This window comes from Schistocerca americana, chromosome 2 (assembly GCF_021461395.2).
Source record: "Schistocerca americana isolate TAMUIC-IGC-003095 chromosome 2, iqSchAmer2.1, whole genome shotgun sequence".
NCBI lineage: Eukaryota > Metazoa > Arthropoda > Insecta > Orthoptera > Acrididae > Schistocerca > Schistocerca americana.
The window spans coordinates 447,961,716-447,977,583 of NC_060120.1; the positions used below are offsets into that span (position 1 = coordinate 447,961,716).

General features: G+C 40.8%; 1 protein-coding gene across 1 annotated transcript in view; it reads left to right on the forward strand.

Moving 5' to 3' along the window:
- LOC124592855 (protein Gawky) overlaps positions 1-15,868 on the forward strand; it is a 283,677-nt gene that overhangs the window by 223,280 nt on the left and 44,529 nt on the right. The window contains exon 20 of the mRNA XM_047131874.1: positions 11,383-11,575. Coding sequence (XP_046987830.1) covers positions 11,383-11,575 — 193 coding nt within the window. The remainder of the gene's footprint in view (positions 1-11,382; positions 11,576-15,868) is intronic.

Sequence of the window (15,868 nt, forward strand, 5' to 3'; positions counted from 1 at the left end):
GGGAGAATTGTTGGATGGCTGTGGTTAATGTGGTTGCTGCCAAAGTAACTGCAAAAAAGCTTGCTGCATGTCTTTATTGTTGTTGCTGTTTGATTCTTTCTGCTGCAGCGTTACTATTTGCACAGTGACAGTTCTTGAGATGGACTTACTGCATTTGTACTTAAACATCTTCACTTTTTTTGTGTTGGTAATGACACAAATTTTACATCATCATTGATGCAAGCATCTGCTTGTGGCAGCTACGTAACAACACTGAGGGGATGAAGGAAAGATGTTACATCATATACTAATGCACTATCTGGTAATAAAAAGAATGAAGTTTGTCCATGTCTGTAACTGAAGATAGTTGCCATGCTAATGATAAACACTGCCAGACAAGTCCCACATTCCCAGCCATTATCTTAGTAGTGAGACAAGTAAGCCTTCATCCAGTTTGTAGTTTAGTTGAAGCTCAGCACTCACTGTGCCTGATGTGCAGCAGTTTTGCCACCCTGATGACTTGCAGCCATCCAATGACACTGTATGGTGGTGGTGGTGGTGTGGTAATATGTTCACATTTGATGGGAAGTGATAAAGGAACCATTGATGGATAATCAAATAAAGAGAACCTTTGTAATTTCTTGAATCGTGGAGATCTCATTATATGGAAGATTTTTTTGTCTGTAAGGTGCTGAGGGGAGGAAACAAAGTTGGAAAAGTTGTGAACAAGTGAATTCTAGATAGGTTGAAGATACAGTAAAAGACCTGCAGAACACTGTGCTAAACTATATACCAAATTTGCACTGTAAATAGAAAAAAAGCTACATAAATCAACTGTGAAAGACAGCATAGCTTCATGTAGAACTTGTTGAGGTAACAAACTGAGTTTGATTGGACCTAATTACAGGGACAATCTGTTATGTAGCAAATGAGTAAAGTAACTAGTAAGGAGTACTTGGATTTAATTCCTAGCAAGCATGTGGGGTTTTGTGTGTAGCACTGTTCAGTCAGTTAATACAATTAATTCAATGACTGCATAGTTCGCAACACTGCTCTTTCGTGTGTGATGTTGCATGCTTCATGATAGTGCCTGCTGGTGGTATTTTAGTCCACTTGGCATACCTGCTGCATAATACAAGGGGATGGAACCTTAATAGTGGCAACTATTTATTTAATAACTTGTGCAAAATGGATAAATGTTTCAGAGAATGCCATTATTCTTCATGTCTACTTATTTATCTTTCAATGTTGTTACCCTGGCAATGGAAGCATTTCTCCCAATGAGAGACGAGTTTGTTGATACTGTCACTATAGAATGTTTGACTTTGTCGATCGAGCCACAACCTCACATCTGCTTGCACTGCTTCTTCATTATCGAAGCATTCTTTACGTTTTGGAAACATGAAAATCAGGTGGGTCCAGCTCAGGATTGTATGGTGGATGATCGATGACTGCGAACGCAAGGCATCAGATCGTGACAGATGTCACAGCTCTCATTTTGGTGTGGCATGTCATGCTGAAGGAGAGGTGCTCAATGTGTGGATGAACTCTTCGAATTTGAAACTCTGTAACATGACACTGTTTCTCATGCACCATTTACACTACTGGCCGTTGAAGTTGCTACACCAAGAAGAAATGCAGATGATAAACGGGTATTCATTGGATAAATATACTAGAACTGACATGCGATTACATTTTCACACAATTTGGATGCATAGATCTTGAGAAATCAGTACCCAGAACAACCACCTCTGGCTGTAATAACGGCCTTGATACGCATAGGCATTGAGTCAGACAGCTTGGATGGCGTGTACAGGTACAGCTGCCCATGCAGCTTCAACACAATACCACAGTTTATCAAGAGTAGTGACTGGCATATTGTGACGAGCCTGTTGCTCGGCCACCATTGACCAGATGTTTTCAATTGGTGAGAGATCTGGAGAATGTGCTGGCCAGGGCAGCAGTCGAACATTTTCTGTATCCAGAAAGGCCCGTACAGGACCTGCAACATGCGGTCGTGCATTATCCTGCTGAAATGCACGGTATCTCAGGGTCGAATGAAGGGTAGAGCCACGTGTCGTAACACATCTGAAATGTAACGTCCACTGTTAAAAGTGCCGTCAATGCGAACAAGAGGTGATGGACACGTGTAACCAATGGCACCTCATACAATCACGCAGGGAGATACGCCAGTATGGCGATGAAGAATACATGCTTCCAATGTGCGTTTACCGCGATATCGCCAAACACGGGTGCGATCACCATGATGCTGTAAACAGAACCTGGATTCATCCGAAACAATGACGTTTTGCCATTCGTGCACCCAGGTTCATCATTGAGTACACCATCGCAGGCGCTCCTGTCTGTGATGCAGCGTCAAGGGTAACCGCAGCCGTGGTCTCCAAGCTGATAGTCCATGCTGCTGCAAACGTCGTCAAACTGTTCGCGCAGATGGTTGTTGTCTTGCAAACGTCCCCATCTGTTGACTCAGGGATCGAGACGTGGCTGCACGATCCGTTACAGCCATGCGGATAAGATGCCTGTCATCTCGACCGCTAGTGATACGAGGCCATTGGGATCCAGCACGGTGTTCCGTATTACCCTCCTGAACCCGCTGGTTCCATATTCTGCTGACAGTCATTGGATCTCAACCAACGCGAGCAGCAATGTCGCGATACAATAAACTACAATCGCGATAGGCTACAATTCAACCTTTATCAAAGTCGGAAATGTGATGGTACGCATTTCTCCTCGTTACACGAGGCATCACGACGACGTTTCACCAGGCAACACCGGTCAACCGCTGTTTGTGTATGAGAAATCGATTGGAAACTTTCCTCATGTCAGCACGTTGTAGGTGTCACCAATGGCGCCAACCTTGTGTGAATGCTCTGAAAAGCTAATCATTTGCGTATCACAGCATCTTCTTCCTGTTGGTTAAATTTCACGTCTGTAGTACGTCATCTTCGTGGTGTAGCAATTTTAATGGCCAGTAGTGTAGTTACCTTCCACACTGCCACATTACATGCTATAGTTCGGAGTTCTCTGGCAACAGAGGGCTACAAATATGAAGAAATGAAGAATAAAGATGTAGAATGTTAATAATGTTAGTTTTATTTAAAAATCTTTGAGAAATTACAAATAAAAAATTCAGAGGTATTACTTTTCAGCACACCAGTCATCAGCATTGTGCATATCCCATTGCCAGCGATGTGGAAGGTAGATTACCTCAGCAGCGCCAGTTGTGTTGATAGTTAGAATTTGCTGGTCTATTGCAGAAAGTTTCTCCACTTCTGTGTCTAAGCTGTTACTTTTTGGAATATAGTCTGCGACCAGCTTAGTGAAAGAAGTAGTATAACATTCTGCAGTACCCGCCCATTATTTTGCGGGACAGCACTTGGCCACAAGTGACACGTGTTGTGACTAATTTGTTTAGTCAATGGAGCTGGGAAGTTCTGAACCACCCACCACACTCTCTGGACTTAAGGCTTGTGACTACAACTTGATTCCTAAATTGAGGGAAGCACTTCGTGGCATTTGCTTCAGAACTGGTAAGAGAGATTCATCGGGCAATAGACCGCTCCACACCAACAGTCAAAACAACTGCTACTGCTAAGTATAGCCTACAACCTCCACATTGGTGGCAACAGCTTGAGGTGTTACCTGTGTTCTGCCTCAGCTAATTGCAGTTAGATTAAAATTGAGAGCTGAAAGGATACAGGACCATTAGTATGATCACCTGAGGGCCCTTCCTGCTTTACTGTGCTCAGGTACTGTGCTTATTCTTATTGACTTCATCTCTGTAGTCTGAAATCAAAGCTGAAAATGTAACTCATAGCTCTCTCTCAAATCCACAAAATAAGACTTGTAGCTTCTTCATGAAACAGTACACTTTTAACTGAATAAGATAGCAGGAGACACTGCTTTTAATACATTTCTGTCCATAAATATGTTAAATTAACTGAACAGACTTTACACTTCATGGGATATGGGCAGAATGAAACTTATGCTGTCCTCACAGTGTTGTCACAAGCATCAGCATTCTTTAGAGCACTGAATCTTTCCAAGAAGGGGTGCATCTTTATGGAACAACTACCAAAATCAATGGCAAGTGACGAATGGTGGTCAGAGCCACCACATCTTGTAGAAACTCGGTGTCCCGCCTTCCAGTTTCATGCACATACAAATGAATTTGCTGACAGTTGCATATTATCATTTATTACATACTTTGAGCAATTTCTACGTGTAAATGACAATCATCATTCGTTGGTAACAGATACATTACTGCCTTTATAAAGTGATGCATTACATTTCACGGTTACACACACCGCTGGTGACTGCTTTGAAGAACAGTAAAAGTTTGAAACATCGATGTATTTTGTGTAAGCTGCAGATAAGTAGCTACCATATTAAAAGTACCAACTTTTATACATTGTTGGTTTTTGTCTGCATTGATATCATTAGACCTCCATCATGAAGTAAAGGATGAACATTTGAAAACAGGTTTTTGTGTTTATATGTAGTGACTACCTACAGAAGACGGGAACGACTAGTCGTAACTGACTGGATCAAATATAGGAAGCAAGAACCAATTCATAGCTTGGGGGGGATAGAGAAGGGACACACAACAGAAGTGCAAGGCTGAAGATTAATTAAAGTGCAGCGCACAGCATCCAGGAGAAACTACAGCATCCTACATTCAAGACGTCTTGGAACTGTGTAAAACAGTGGATCCTAGAGTGAAGGAGGAAGATAAGGCTGCACATCTTCATGAAGGGTGTTGCTGAGGACATGTATCAAGCCGTACTCCTGAAGGAGGTTTCGACAGCAGATGACTTCATAAAATGGTGCCAGTATATCGAGACAATGCATCAAAAAAGATTTACATGCAAGAAGTTTGAACAGCTTCCAAATGTCGAATCGATGTCTGTGATGGAGGAAACAACTGATTTCACAAGTGTTCATCAGATAGTAAGAGAGGAAGTTCAGAAGGCACTTGGATTGCATGGAGAGCAAAAAAACTGAGACGCCACAAGAGGTCATAAGAGAGGAAGTGGAACAGACATTGAACCCAATCTCGTCTTTCATTTCCCTTTAAAATGTTGAAAAAGTCGAGACCCAGGTGAAGTTACATTCCTACAATGCCACATGAGGAACCTGTTTGTGCACCAAGGAAGACTGATATCTGGAGGACCCAGGATAACCAACCAGTATGTTTCCACTGCGGATGACTGGGACATGTGGTGTGCTGTTGTCGAGAAAGGCGGCAGATATTTGATGACGCCTGCGCCTGAACACAGCAGACCGATCTTAGACGACACTAACTCGGGGACGATGAAGATGAACAAGAAGATGTGGGTGCAGGACGACATAGGTCACCATTGCTGCAAGCTTGCCGCTGGAGAAGACGCTCCCCAACATGCCAATCAAGGTCTCCATCGCCATTTAGAAGCTCCAAACCAATCACCTTGGCACTGCAACATGGAAAATTAAAGGGTGCGACCTTCCTTGGAGGTGAGGCCACCGAATAGAAAAATCCTCCACCATGTATCACTACAAAAATGATAGGAAACTATGTCAATTTCCTCATGGATGGCTGACCAGCCCAAGATCTTGTGCACTCTGGAGCATCATATGCAGTCATTTCGGAGAAGTACTGTTGCCAGTTGCAGCAAATCATATTCGTCGACAACAAAACATCACTGCTGAAGGTGGCTAATGGTAAATATGTAAAACCTACAGGAAGATATCATGCGTATGGGTATAAGTGGCCATAAACAGCCCTTAGAATTCATTGTCTTACAAGAGTGTAGTCATGACATCATTCTCGGATGGGACTTTTTGAAAGCTTCTCAGGCAATTACAGATTGTGGCTACTTGAAGATTATCCTAGACGAGATGAGATACTGTGGACTGGAAGATGCGCATCCAAGTGTGTGGAGACTGTGTTGGATGAAGTGATCATTCCTGCAGTCAGTGCAAGAAAGGTAACTGTCACGCGTCATGCCATGTATCAACCCATGGATCTTGTAGTGGCATGTAAGAGAAGCATACCACTGAAGAATAATTTTGTCATCCCAGCCCCTGTCGTGAGTTCAAGGTAACGCCGTCTGGCTTGCGTAATGCACCAGCAAGTTTAGAACAGATGATGGATAATCTTCTAATTCACCTAGAATGGACGATGTGTCTTTGTTATTTAGATGACATTATAGTGTTCTCAGAGACATCTGATGAACACGTAACAAGACTGAGGGCCACTCTTAAGTGTCTCCAACAAGGTGGACTGAAACTTAATCCAATCTCTTTTGAGTAAAAGAAATCAAAATTCTTGGACACATTGTCAAACGAAGGTGTGCGGCCAGGCCCAGAAAAAGTGAGATCCAAACGGAATTTCCTATTCCTAAAAGTATTAGAGAGACATGAGGCTTCCTCGGATTATATTCTGATTACTTTTGTTTTATCAATGGCTTTAAAGCCAGACCACTCCAAGAGTTGTTAAAAGCCGATGCTAAAAGTATCTGGGGTGGTGTTTAACAAGTTTCTTTCGATGTGCTGCGAAAAGCTCCGATGACTGACCCTGTACTTGGTCTGTATGATGAGAGAGCACCTAGAGAACTTCACACAGATGCCATTGGATATGGGATCGGTGCAGTTCTGGTGCAAATTTTGGATGGAAGGGAGAAGGTTATAGCCTATGCTTCTAGGACACTTACAAAAGTCGAGAGAAACTACGCAACTACAGAAGAGAATGTCTCGCTGTGATCTGGGCCATGTGCAAATTTCAACAGTATCTCAATGGAAGGCCATTCACAGTTGTTACGGACCATCATTCACTTTGTTGGTTGACAGGTCTTAAGGCTCCAACAGGACGACTTGCCAGCTGAGCACTACATCTCCAAGAGTACGACAATACCATAGTGTACAAAAGTGAAAGAAAACACCAAGATGCCAATTGTGTCTCAAGAAACCCTGTGCAAAACCATCAAGACTTTGATGAAGATAGCGACTGCCTCGCTGCACTCCAGGATCTCTCTGCTGAGCAGGAGGAGGACACCACGATATCTCAAATTATGCTTGCCTGAAATCGGTCAGAGGGTGTGAAAGGACAATTTAAGGTGGTTAATGGATTACTTTGCAAGAAAAACTTTGATCCGTTTGGAAAGAGGTGGCTGCCAGTGATTCCTAAACACATGCACTTGGATGTTTTACAGAATTTCCATGACACACCTGAGGGCAGACATTTATGATTTATTAAGACATAAAATAGGATCCGCAAGAGATTTTTCTGGCCAGGTTTATTTAGGAGTGTCCGTCACTGTGTGTCGCACTGTCGAGAGTCCCAGAGGAGAAAGGCAGTTCCTCTGAAACCACCTGACCGACTCATACCAATTCCACCAGCCGAAATGCCTTTCCAGCGTGTTGGGATTGACCTCCTTGGACTATTTCAAACATCTTCTAGTGGCAACAGATGATTATTGTTTGTACTGATTATCTGACAACTATGCCATTACAAAAGCCGTGAAAACAGCCGAAGCATTTGAGGTAGCCAAATTCATCGTGGAAGACATTGTAGCAAAACAAGGTGCCCCAAGGTCATTAATTACCGACCGAGGAAAGTTTTTCAATCAAATCTTGTGACCGAGATAAACCATTGGTGCAACATTACTCATCACATGATGACTTGCCTACCATCTGCAAAATAACGGGCTTACTGAACTTCTTAATAAGACATTGGCTGACATGCTATCAATGTTCGTCAATGTTTATCAGAGCAACTGGGATGTGGTGCTACCTTTCGCTATGTTTGCCTTCAACACCGCCAAACAAGACACCACAGGATTGACGCCAGTTTTCCTGGTGCAAGGCTGTGAGACAACTACGACAATGGACAGTGTTTCCGTTACATCCTGATGACGTGGACGATAACTACATCAGCCAAGTGTTAACCAGAGCTGAGGAATCTCAGCAGTTAGCTCAACTCGGCATGCTGCAGGCTCAAGAAAACGATTGTAGAAGGTATGATGCGAGCCACAGCCCTCTTGTCTATTGGCCTGGTGACCTTGTCTGGATCTTCACTCCTGTTCGGAAGGTTGGTCTCTCTGAGAAGCTCCTCAGGCACTACATTGGACCTTATAAGGTTGTAAAACAGTTGTCCTGATGTTACTTATGAAGTTGAAAATTTCAACCCCGACACAAGATGACGAAAGATCAGAGATATGGTCCACGTCCTTCGAATGAAGCCCTATAAGGATCCTGCAACCCAGGGTAAATTCGAAGGTCCATTGACAGGCAACAAGCGGAAATGTGGACAAAAAGCATAGTGGCAAAGGAAGTTCTAAGAAGATCACCACCAGGGCGAGAATCGGTCATCGGGAGTTGGACTATGTAGAGGACCGATGACCCGTTCCCAGACTAGGAGAATGTAACACCAAGACGCTGTTCTCGTAAGGATGGAACAATGTCGCAGAAGAAGCTGAGTAGCTCAGTCACCGTGGTGTAGTGGTTATGATACTAGACTGTTGCATAGAGGGTCGTGAGTTCAAAACTCACCTGAACTGTAAAATTTTAATTTCTATATTCGGTTCGAGTACATTCTAGAAGTATCCACAAATGTGAAGAATCATTGTACTGGAATGTTCTGTAACTGTATACATACCGTACGTGTTCCGGCTGGAGCAGTTCACTCCACGCTGTTGTATGTGCAAGTGCTGAATTAACCTTCGTTAAGTGAAGTTAGTGTTCGTAATTCATCTAATTACACCTTCTTCTACATGACTATATAAAATGTAGACTGACGATAGCAAGACAGAATATCTGAAAAAAAGAAGTGTGTGGAAGTTTTTACTGAAAGTCTAGTGGAGTGTGTTATATATGGAAGTGAAACAACAATAAGTAGCACAGACAAGAAGAAAGTGGAAGCTTTTGAAAAATTGGGGTACAGAAGAATGCTGAAGAGTAGAAGGTTAGATTGAGTAATTAATGAAGACACACCTATAAAATTGTGGAGCAGACACAACTTGTCTGAAAGAAGGAATAAGGTGATAGGATATGCCCTGATGCATCTAGTGGGAACAGTTAGAGAGAGAGAGAGAGAGAGAGAGAGAGAGAGAGAGAGAGAGAGAGAGTGTGTGTGTGTGTTATTAGCGTTATTATTATTCCAAGGTGAAAAGACTTGCACAGACTAGGCTAGCATAGAGAGCAGCATCAAACCCATCTTCAGACTGAAGACCTTGATAATGGTAACAGCAACCACCACCTCCTCCTCCTCCTCCACTGTTACAAAGTTGAGAAAAAAAATGGATGTAATGCACAAATCCATTGGTTTGTGGATAGCATCATCTTATGGGAGAGAAGGCATTTTCCCAGTAATCTGTGTCTTTAGCAATAATTCTCATCTCTTGTTCAGTTTTCATTCGAACTGTGTGAGGTGCCACTTGATTGTTTTATGAGACGTGCTCAAAGAGCTGCCTGTCCTACCAAACCAGTTAATGCAAATGCTGGGATTGCACTAACGACAAAATTGACCCCTCCTCCCCATTCTGGTCCAGGCTTGTAAGTTTGTTCTCTGCATTTAATGACATTGAATCCTAATCTCCTCCTTCCATCAGAGTAATCATTACCATTCTTGATTTAATAAAAGATTACAGCAAAGAAAAAAAAGTTTACTTTACAAACACATTTATGAGGTTATTCTCCAGAATGTCATCACTCTGAACGGAATATTTTGTAATAAGTATTAGCACATTAAGAGAAACTAACTCAACTGATAAGAAAGAAAATTAAGTAAATGATTTAAAGAGTTTCCAATAGTTTTATGATTGTGAGGGTAACATTCACATCCAGGTCTGTCACTGTATATGGCCCCTGGTAATGCTTGTTTGTTTTGTCCTTTTTTTCTGGTGACAAGGTTTCTCCTCCTCCTCCTCCTCCTCCTCCTCTTGATCACCTGGTACTGGCAGAAGTAAAGCTGTGATGACAGGTTGTGAGTTGTGCTTGGGTAGCTCAGTTGGTAGAGCACTTGCGCTTGCTTGCCCGCAAAAGGCAAAGGTCCTGAGTTCGAGTCACGGTCTGGACACACAGTTTTGATCTACCAGGAAGCAAAAACTGATTTGACATTAGATGTTAGATGGCTAAAATCTGGCTGTAACCACATGATCTACATTTATAGACAAAATATCCACAAATGTAGCTTTTGCTTCTTCATCTTAAAAAGAGAGAGAGAGAGAGAGAGAGAGAGAGAGAGAGAGAGAGAGAGAGAGCTTTCATATCTTCAAACATTGTCATTACACATTCATATTGCAGCAGGCCATCAAATATCAAATTCCATGAGTTAACAAATTTATTAGGAACAGGAGGAGCTGCAAAATTCTTATCATGTATTCACCTCAGACCATTTCACATGAAAATGGCGGGACACGTATACAGTGTCATTCCATGCCAAGTGGCCTAAATTTAAATTAGGTCCCCACTCAGCCCTCTCCAGTTTTGATGAAATTTTTACAGGATGTATGTATGTATGAGGGGACATGAAGCCATGCCAAATTACACCTTGATAAGTAGATTGGTGCAGCCATTAACTGTGCTTTTGTAAAGCTTAGTTTTTTCCATTTTGCAACAGATACCAATAAAACACAAAGTTTGCTTTACTGTTGACCATGAGTTAAGAATACTCAATTGTTGTAACTCCATGATTCCGTTCAACTTCTTAGATACAACTGTGTAATTACTGAACCTGTGCTCAATGTACAGCAGATTTATCACACTTTGCTATCAAAGCAGCTCACAAATCATGTTCTGACAAATTTGGATCATGTTTTGGCAGCTTGTTTCATATAAGAGAATGACTTTTTGATGATGATTTCTTCCTCATTTGCAGCCAACCGACATGTCATAAAGCTGTTCACATAATTACCAAGTTATCCTAGATTAAAATAGATAAAAAAGTAGGAAAAGACAGATAGCTATTTATCGTAAAGAAGACACGTCAAGTTGAAGACAGACATAATTAAGACACTTACATATAGCATTTGGCCACAACCTTCTTCAGTCAAAGGGTCACACACACACACACACACACACACACACACAGACACGCACACACAGTTATCTATGTGCATCCATTTTTATAATATGTGTGGGTATAGATCATTGCCTTTCTTTTAGCATTGCTCATTACCTGAACAGAAGAGTGTTGATTTATGTAATGTACATTTGTCGTTTCAGTTTCTGCAAAAAGTTTATTGAGATACAGCTTACTGCTAATAGTAAATATACACCTCACTTGGGAAATTTTAGAAGTTCGAATATCTGGTACAGTTACTACTCTTCATTTATATTTTTGTCACTGTTGTAGTTTGTATTACAAAATTGCATGATGGTTTTGGCATGTGATTATACTTACAGGACTTGGTCAACTGTAACTGCACGGGCTGGATCAGATACAGGTTGGCCTGATGTGTCTGGAGCAGGCAGTGGTGGGGATGGCAGCATTCAGCCCGGAGGTGACAGTAAAGACCCATGGCCAGCAGTTACTACCAGTGCAGCAGCTGCATTCACAGACCTTGTACCAGAATTTGAACCAGGAAAGCCATGGAAGGCAAGAATCATAAATCATTTTGTCTCCTTTATGTATTTCCTTTGTACATAGGAAGAGCAAGATGGTTAAGCTTAAACATTTTCTTCAGTTTTACTTACCTTCCCATACTTGCTACACTCAGATCTATGTGTATAATTTTTTCCATGCTAAAGGTTTTGTTCTTTTTGCTGAGCACTTTGTTCCATTGGTGGATATAGAGACTGCATGTTCCATTAGCGGATATAAAGACTGCACACAGTGATTGATTACATCTCTCTCTGCAAGCTCTTATTTATACAGTTGATTCTTGTGGGAAAAATATGTAGAAACCATCTCATTATTCATAGATATTTGTTGAAAACTTTTCTTACAATTCTGAAATAATTTTTCTTCACTTATTTTGCATCCTGAAGCATTTCTTGCATCCTGAAGCATTTCTCTGAACTCAGATGTTTGTTAAACGTGGGTACTGCTCCACTGCCTCCTCCTACTGCTCAGTAGGCCTAAACATTCTCAAAATGTTTTTACAAGTGTTTTGTAAACAGACTCCTATACAGATAGACGATAATTTTCCAATATCACACCAATATATTTTGATGAGAGGTCCTCAGCAGTGGGATAATTTTTTGAAACCATTTATATGGTGATGTAGATTAATGGCACTGGTATAACACCCTGCAGCCATTCGCCTTGGTGGGCCTTTGTATGCGAGTAATCAACACAGAAAAACAGTCCAGAATTTTGAGTGATGCTCTAGTGCTTTAAAAAGTAAGGATCAACGCACGATTTATGTAAGTAAGGGTTAAGGTACAAGCCTCGTGCAGAAGGTTGCGGGTTCAAATCTGTTCAGGTGCTTTGAATTTTTTATGTTAAAATGACTTTGGTCATTATTATTAATCAATTAATTGATGAAAAAGTAATTTTTTATTTCTGTTCATTTGTCACGTCGTTTTAAACATTGTATTGATTTTCCATTTGCTCTCATTTTTCTTCGTATAATTTTTTTCTTACTTGGAACGTTTGTTCATGTGATGTCTATTATTTTTGTGTGTTAACTTTGATGTAAGTTCTTCCATTTTATCATCCTATATTTCCATTCATGTTACCACAATCATTAAACAATTCCTAATTTTGTTTTACTTTTAAGTTTACCCATAATCCCCTCTTTCGTTTGAATTTTCATCTGTGTTATTTTGTCCACAGTACAATAATAATTTAGGTCCTACATGTTTGTATTATGATTACCATCCAAAAAAGGAAAAATAAATTTTTGACACCAATGCACAGTCAATATAAATACAGTGAAATCCTGCTTTTACACTTCTCAAGGGGCTTCAAAAATGGTGTAAAATTCAGGAAAATGTAAAATGTGAAAATAACATTCTAAGTGGTAAAAGTTATGTATAGTATCCCCCTTGCATTTTCACGCTTTACGTAGGCTTTATGCACATAATATGCATCACAACTCTCCTCAGGGACTTGTCTATCACCCAAAAATAGCCTGTCTGAATTTTGTGGTATGTTTAGCCACGGATGTAAGTGGAACTGGTAACTGCCTGGGAAGTAGAAATGTCAGGCTTAAATTCATACATCATAATCGATGCTTTTGAAAAGCCTGTGACTGTCATTCATTATTTAAATAATGGAACACTGCACTAGTTAAGTATTTTTTCATGCTTAGAACAACGCATTTCAAAAATTTATTCTCGTTGTGAAGTGCAAATATTTACATATTTTGTGTGGTGTTTGCATATATGTTGTTCTGCATCTCTTGTGCTACAACCATCTTTTTGAGGCTATAAGAAACCACATACACGCAAACTATCACTCGCATTCTTTGTTTGTGAAACACAAACGAAAAATGCTTACATAAATACGAGGTATGTCCACAGAGTAAGTTCCGTTTGGTTATATAAAACAAACGTGTACAGATACAGAAAAAATATTTATTGTACAAAAATCTAAAACTGTCAAACTACTTTTCTACATAGCTTCCAAAATTTTGTAGGCACTTGTCATAGCATGGCACAAATTGTTGTATGCCTTCTTCACAGAAGGTTGCCGCCTGTGTATTCAACCATGTGTTGACCACCAAGGACAGATTTTAGGTGTAAGAAGAGATGAAAGTTGCTAGGAGCGATGTCCTGGCTGTACAGAGGATGATCAAACGCGTCACAATGAAATTCCCATGAGAGTTGTTTGGTCACATTTGCCATGTGAGGTCGGGCATTATTGTGGAAAAAAAACACCACCTTTTGACAGTAATACTTGTTCTGTATTGCGTGGCGCAATTTCTTAATGGTCTCGCAGTAACCACGTGTGTTGATTGTTTGCCCTCGTGGTAAGAAATCAATCAGCAAAATGCCTTTTTTGTCCCAAAAAACGGTGCATGTGACTTATCGAGGCGTCAAGATTTGCTTAGGCTTAACCTTCGTTGGGGATGAAGTGCACCACTGTTCCATTGATTGCCGTCGCCCCCACCCCCAGCGGTGTCGTACGATACCCAAGTTTCATCCCCCGTGACTATCCGAGAAAGAAAACCATCGCCTTCTTCATTGTAGCGTGTCAAAAACTGAAGTGCACTGCCCATCCATTGTTTTTTGTGTTGTTCAGTAAGCATTTTGGGTACCGAATGTGAGCAAAGTTTTCGAAATGTCAGTTTTTCAGTAACAGTTCCATGAATTAGTGATTGTGAGACTTGCGGAACTTCCCTAGCAAGGGCACTAAGTGTAAACTTAATGGTTGTGTTTACCTTCTCTTCAGTTGTGTGAACCAGCTCATCAGTAACCACAGAGAGGCATCCACTTCGTTCTCATCATGCACTTGATCACATCCTTCATTGAACACGCTGACCCATCTTCTAACCATTGAATCACTTATGTAGATTTGCCGATAAATTTCCTTTGGTTTTAACTTTCTTCGCATTTAGAAAACGAATCACAAATCTGATTTCACACGCAACGGCGTTTTCAATTATGGCTGACATGGTCAAGAAGCACTATTTCAGCAGCAGCGATCTGAAAGTGGTGTACATGTCGTCTCCTTGAGTCAGAGTAATTGCCACGCTTGCTCGGAACTGCGATCATAGCGCTGCCCTGGATAGAAATAGAAACGGAATTTACTTTGTGGACGACCCTCGTATTTGCAATTGACAGCAAGAATAAATTATCAAAATGTGTCCTGCTGACTGTGAAAAAAGACGTGACTGGTGCTCTGTTTAAACCAGAAACATTTGAGTGATGCAAAGAAAGCAAAGGTGTCAACTATCGCAACTAAGTGGCCCAGCAGTGAATGCATCATGCGAAACATGTGGCCGAGTAATGCAAAGCTGTCACGTCAGAACAATCACAAAGCCGTGCTTGTGCAGCGGAGACTGTTTGGAAACGGTTGTAATGGTCACGATATATGTATTCGAACCAAGGAGCTTAGAATCTAACTTCCTTGATTCGAAGGAAGCTACACTCAGCAGCTAACATGCCAAGTAGAACTTGGCAGCAGCGAGAGATAAAGCACAAATTGTTCTGTTTTCTACTGATTCAGGTCTGCTAAACCTGGTGTCAGGAAACTTGACCACATAATATTTGTAAACACTACAGGAAGTTGAATGCCATGTCAGCATCGTTTTACACAAGTTGGCAGTATTTTCTCCATAATCTTCTTTTCGTAAAGTGTAAATTGCCGGACAATTATAAATTTGTTAACGCAAAACCAAGTGCAAATTAAGATTTTGAACATAAGAAATTTGGCGGGAGCAATCAAAAATGCCATAAACTGTGGGAAAATGTTAATTCTGGGAATGTAAAAGTGGAGTTATGCTGTAGATTATGTCATCTTTTGTTTTTTGACTGACAGCTCACGAGTTTCAAATGTTTAAATACTATGATAGATAAAAATAATTAAATTGACATGCAAAAAGATTGCAATTGAAAACATTAATGTGGTGATCAAAATGATGTGACAATGTAATTAATATAAGAAAATTACATTTCAATCAGTTAATTGAATAAAAATAATGATCAGTCATTCTGATAAAGGTTTAAAAACCAATCATTTCAAAGGATCTGATGATTTTTGAACTCACAACCTTTAAATTGTGAGACCTGTACCATAGCCAATATACTACACAACTATCCTGTGTAACATACCTTTTTAAAGCTGTGCACCACCAAGTGAAATTCCAAAATTCTTTTCATCGATTACTTGCAATAAGACGCTACCAGGGCAAATGGCTGCAGGGTGTGACACCTGCGACCTTAACCTACATCGCTGTATAGATGGTTTCAAAAAGTCTATCCCACCACTGGGGACCTCTCA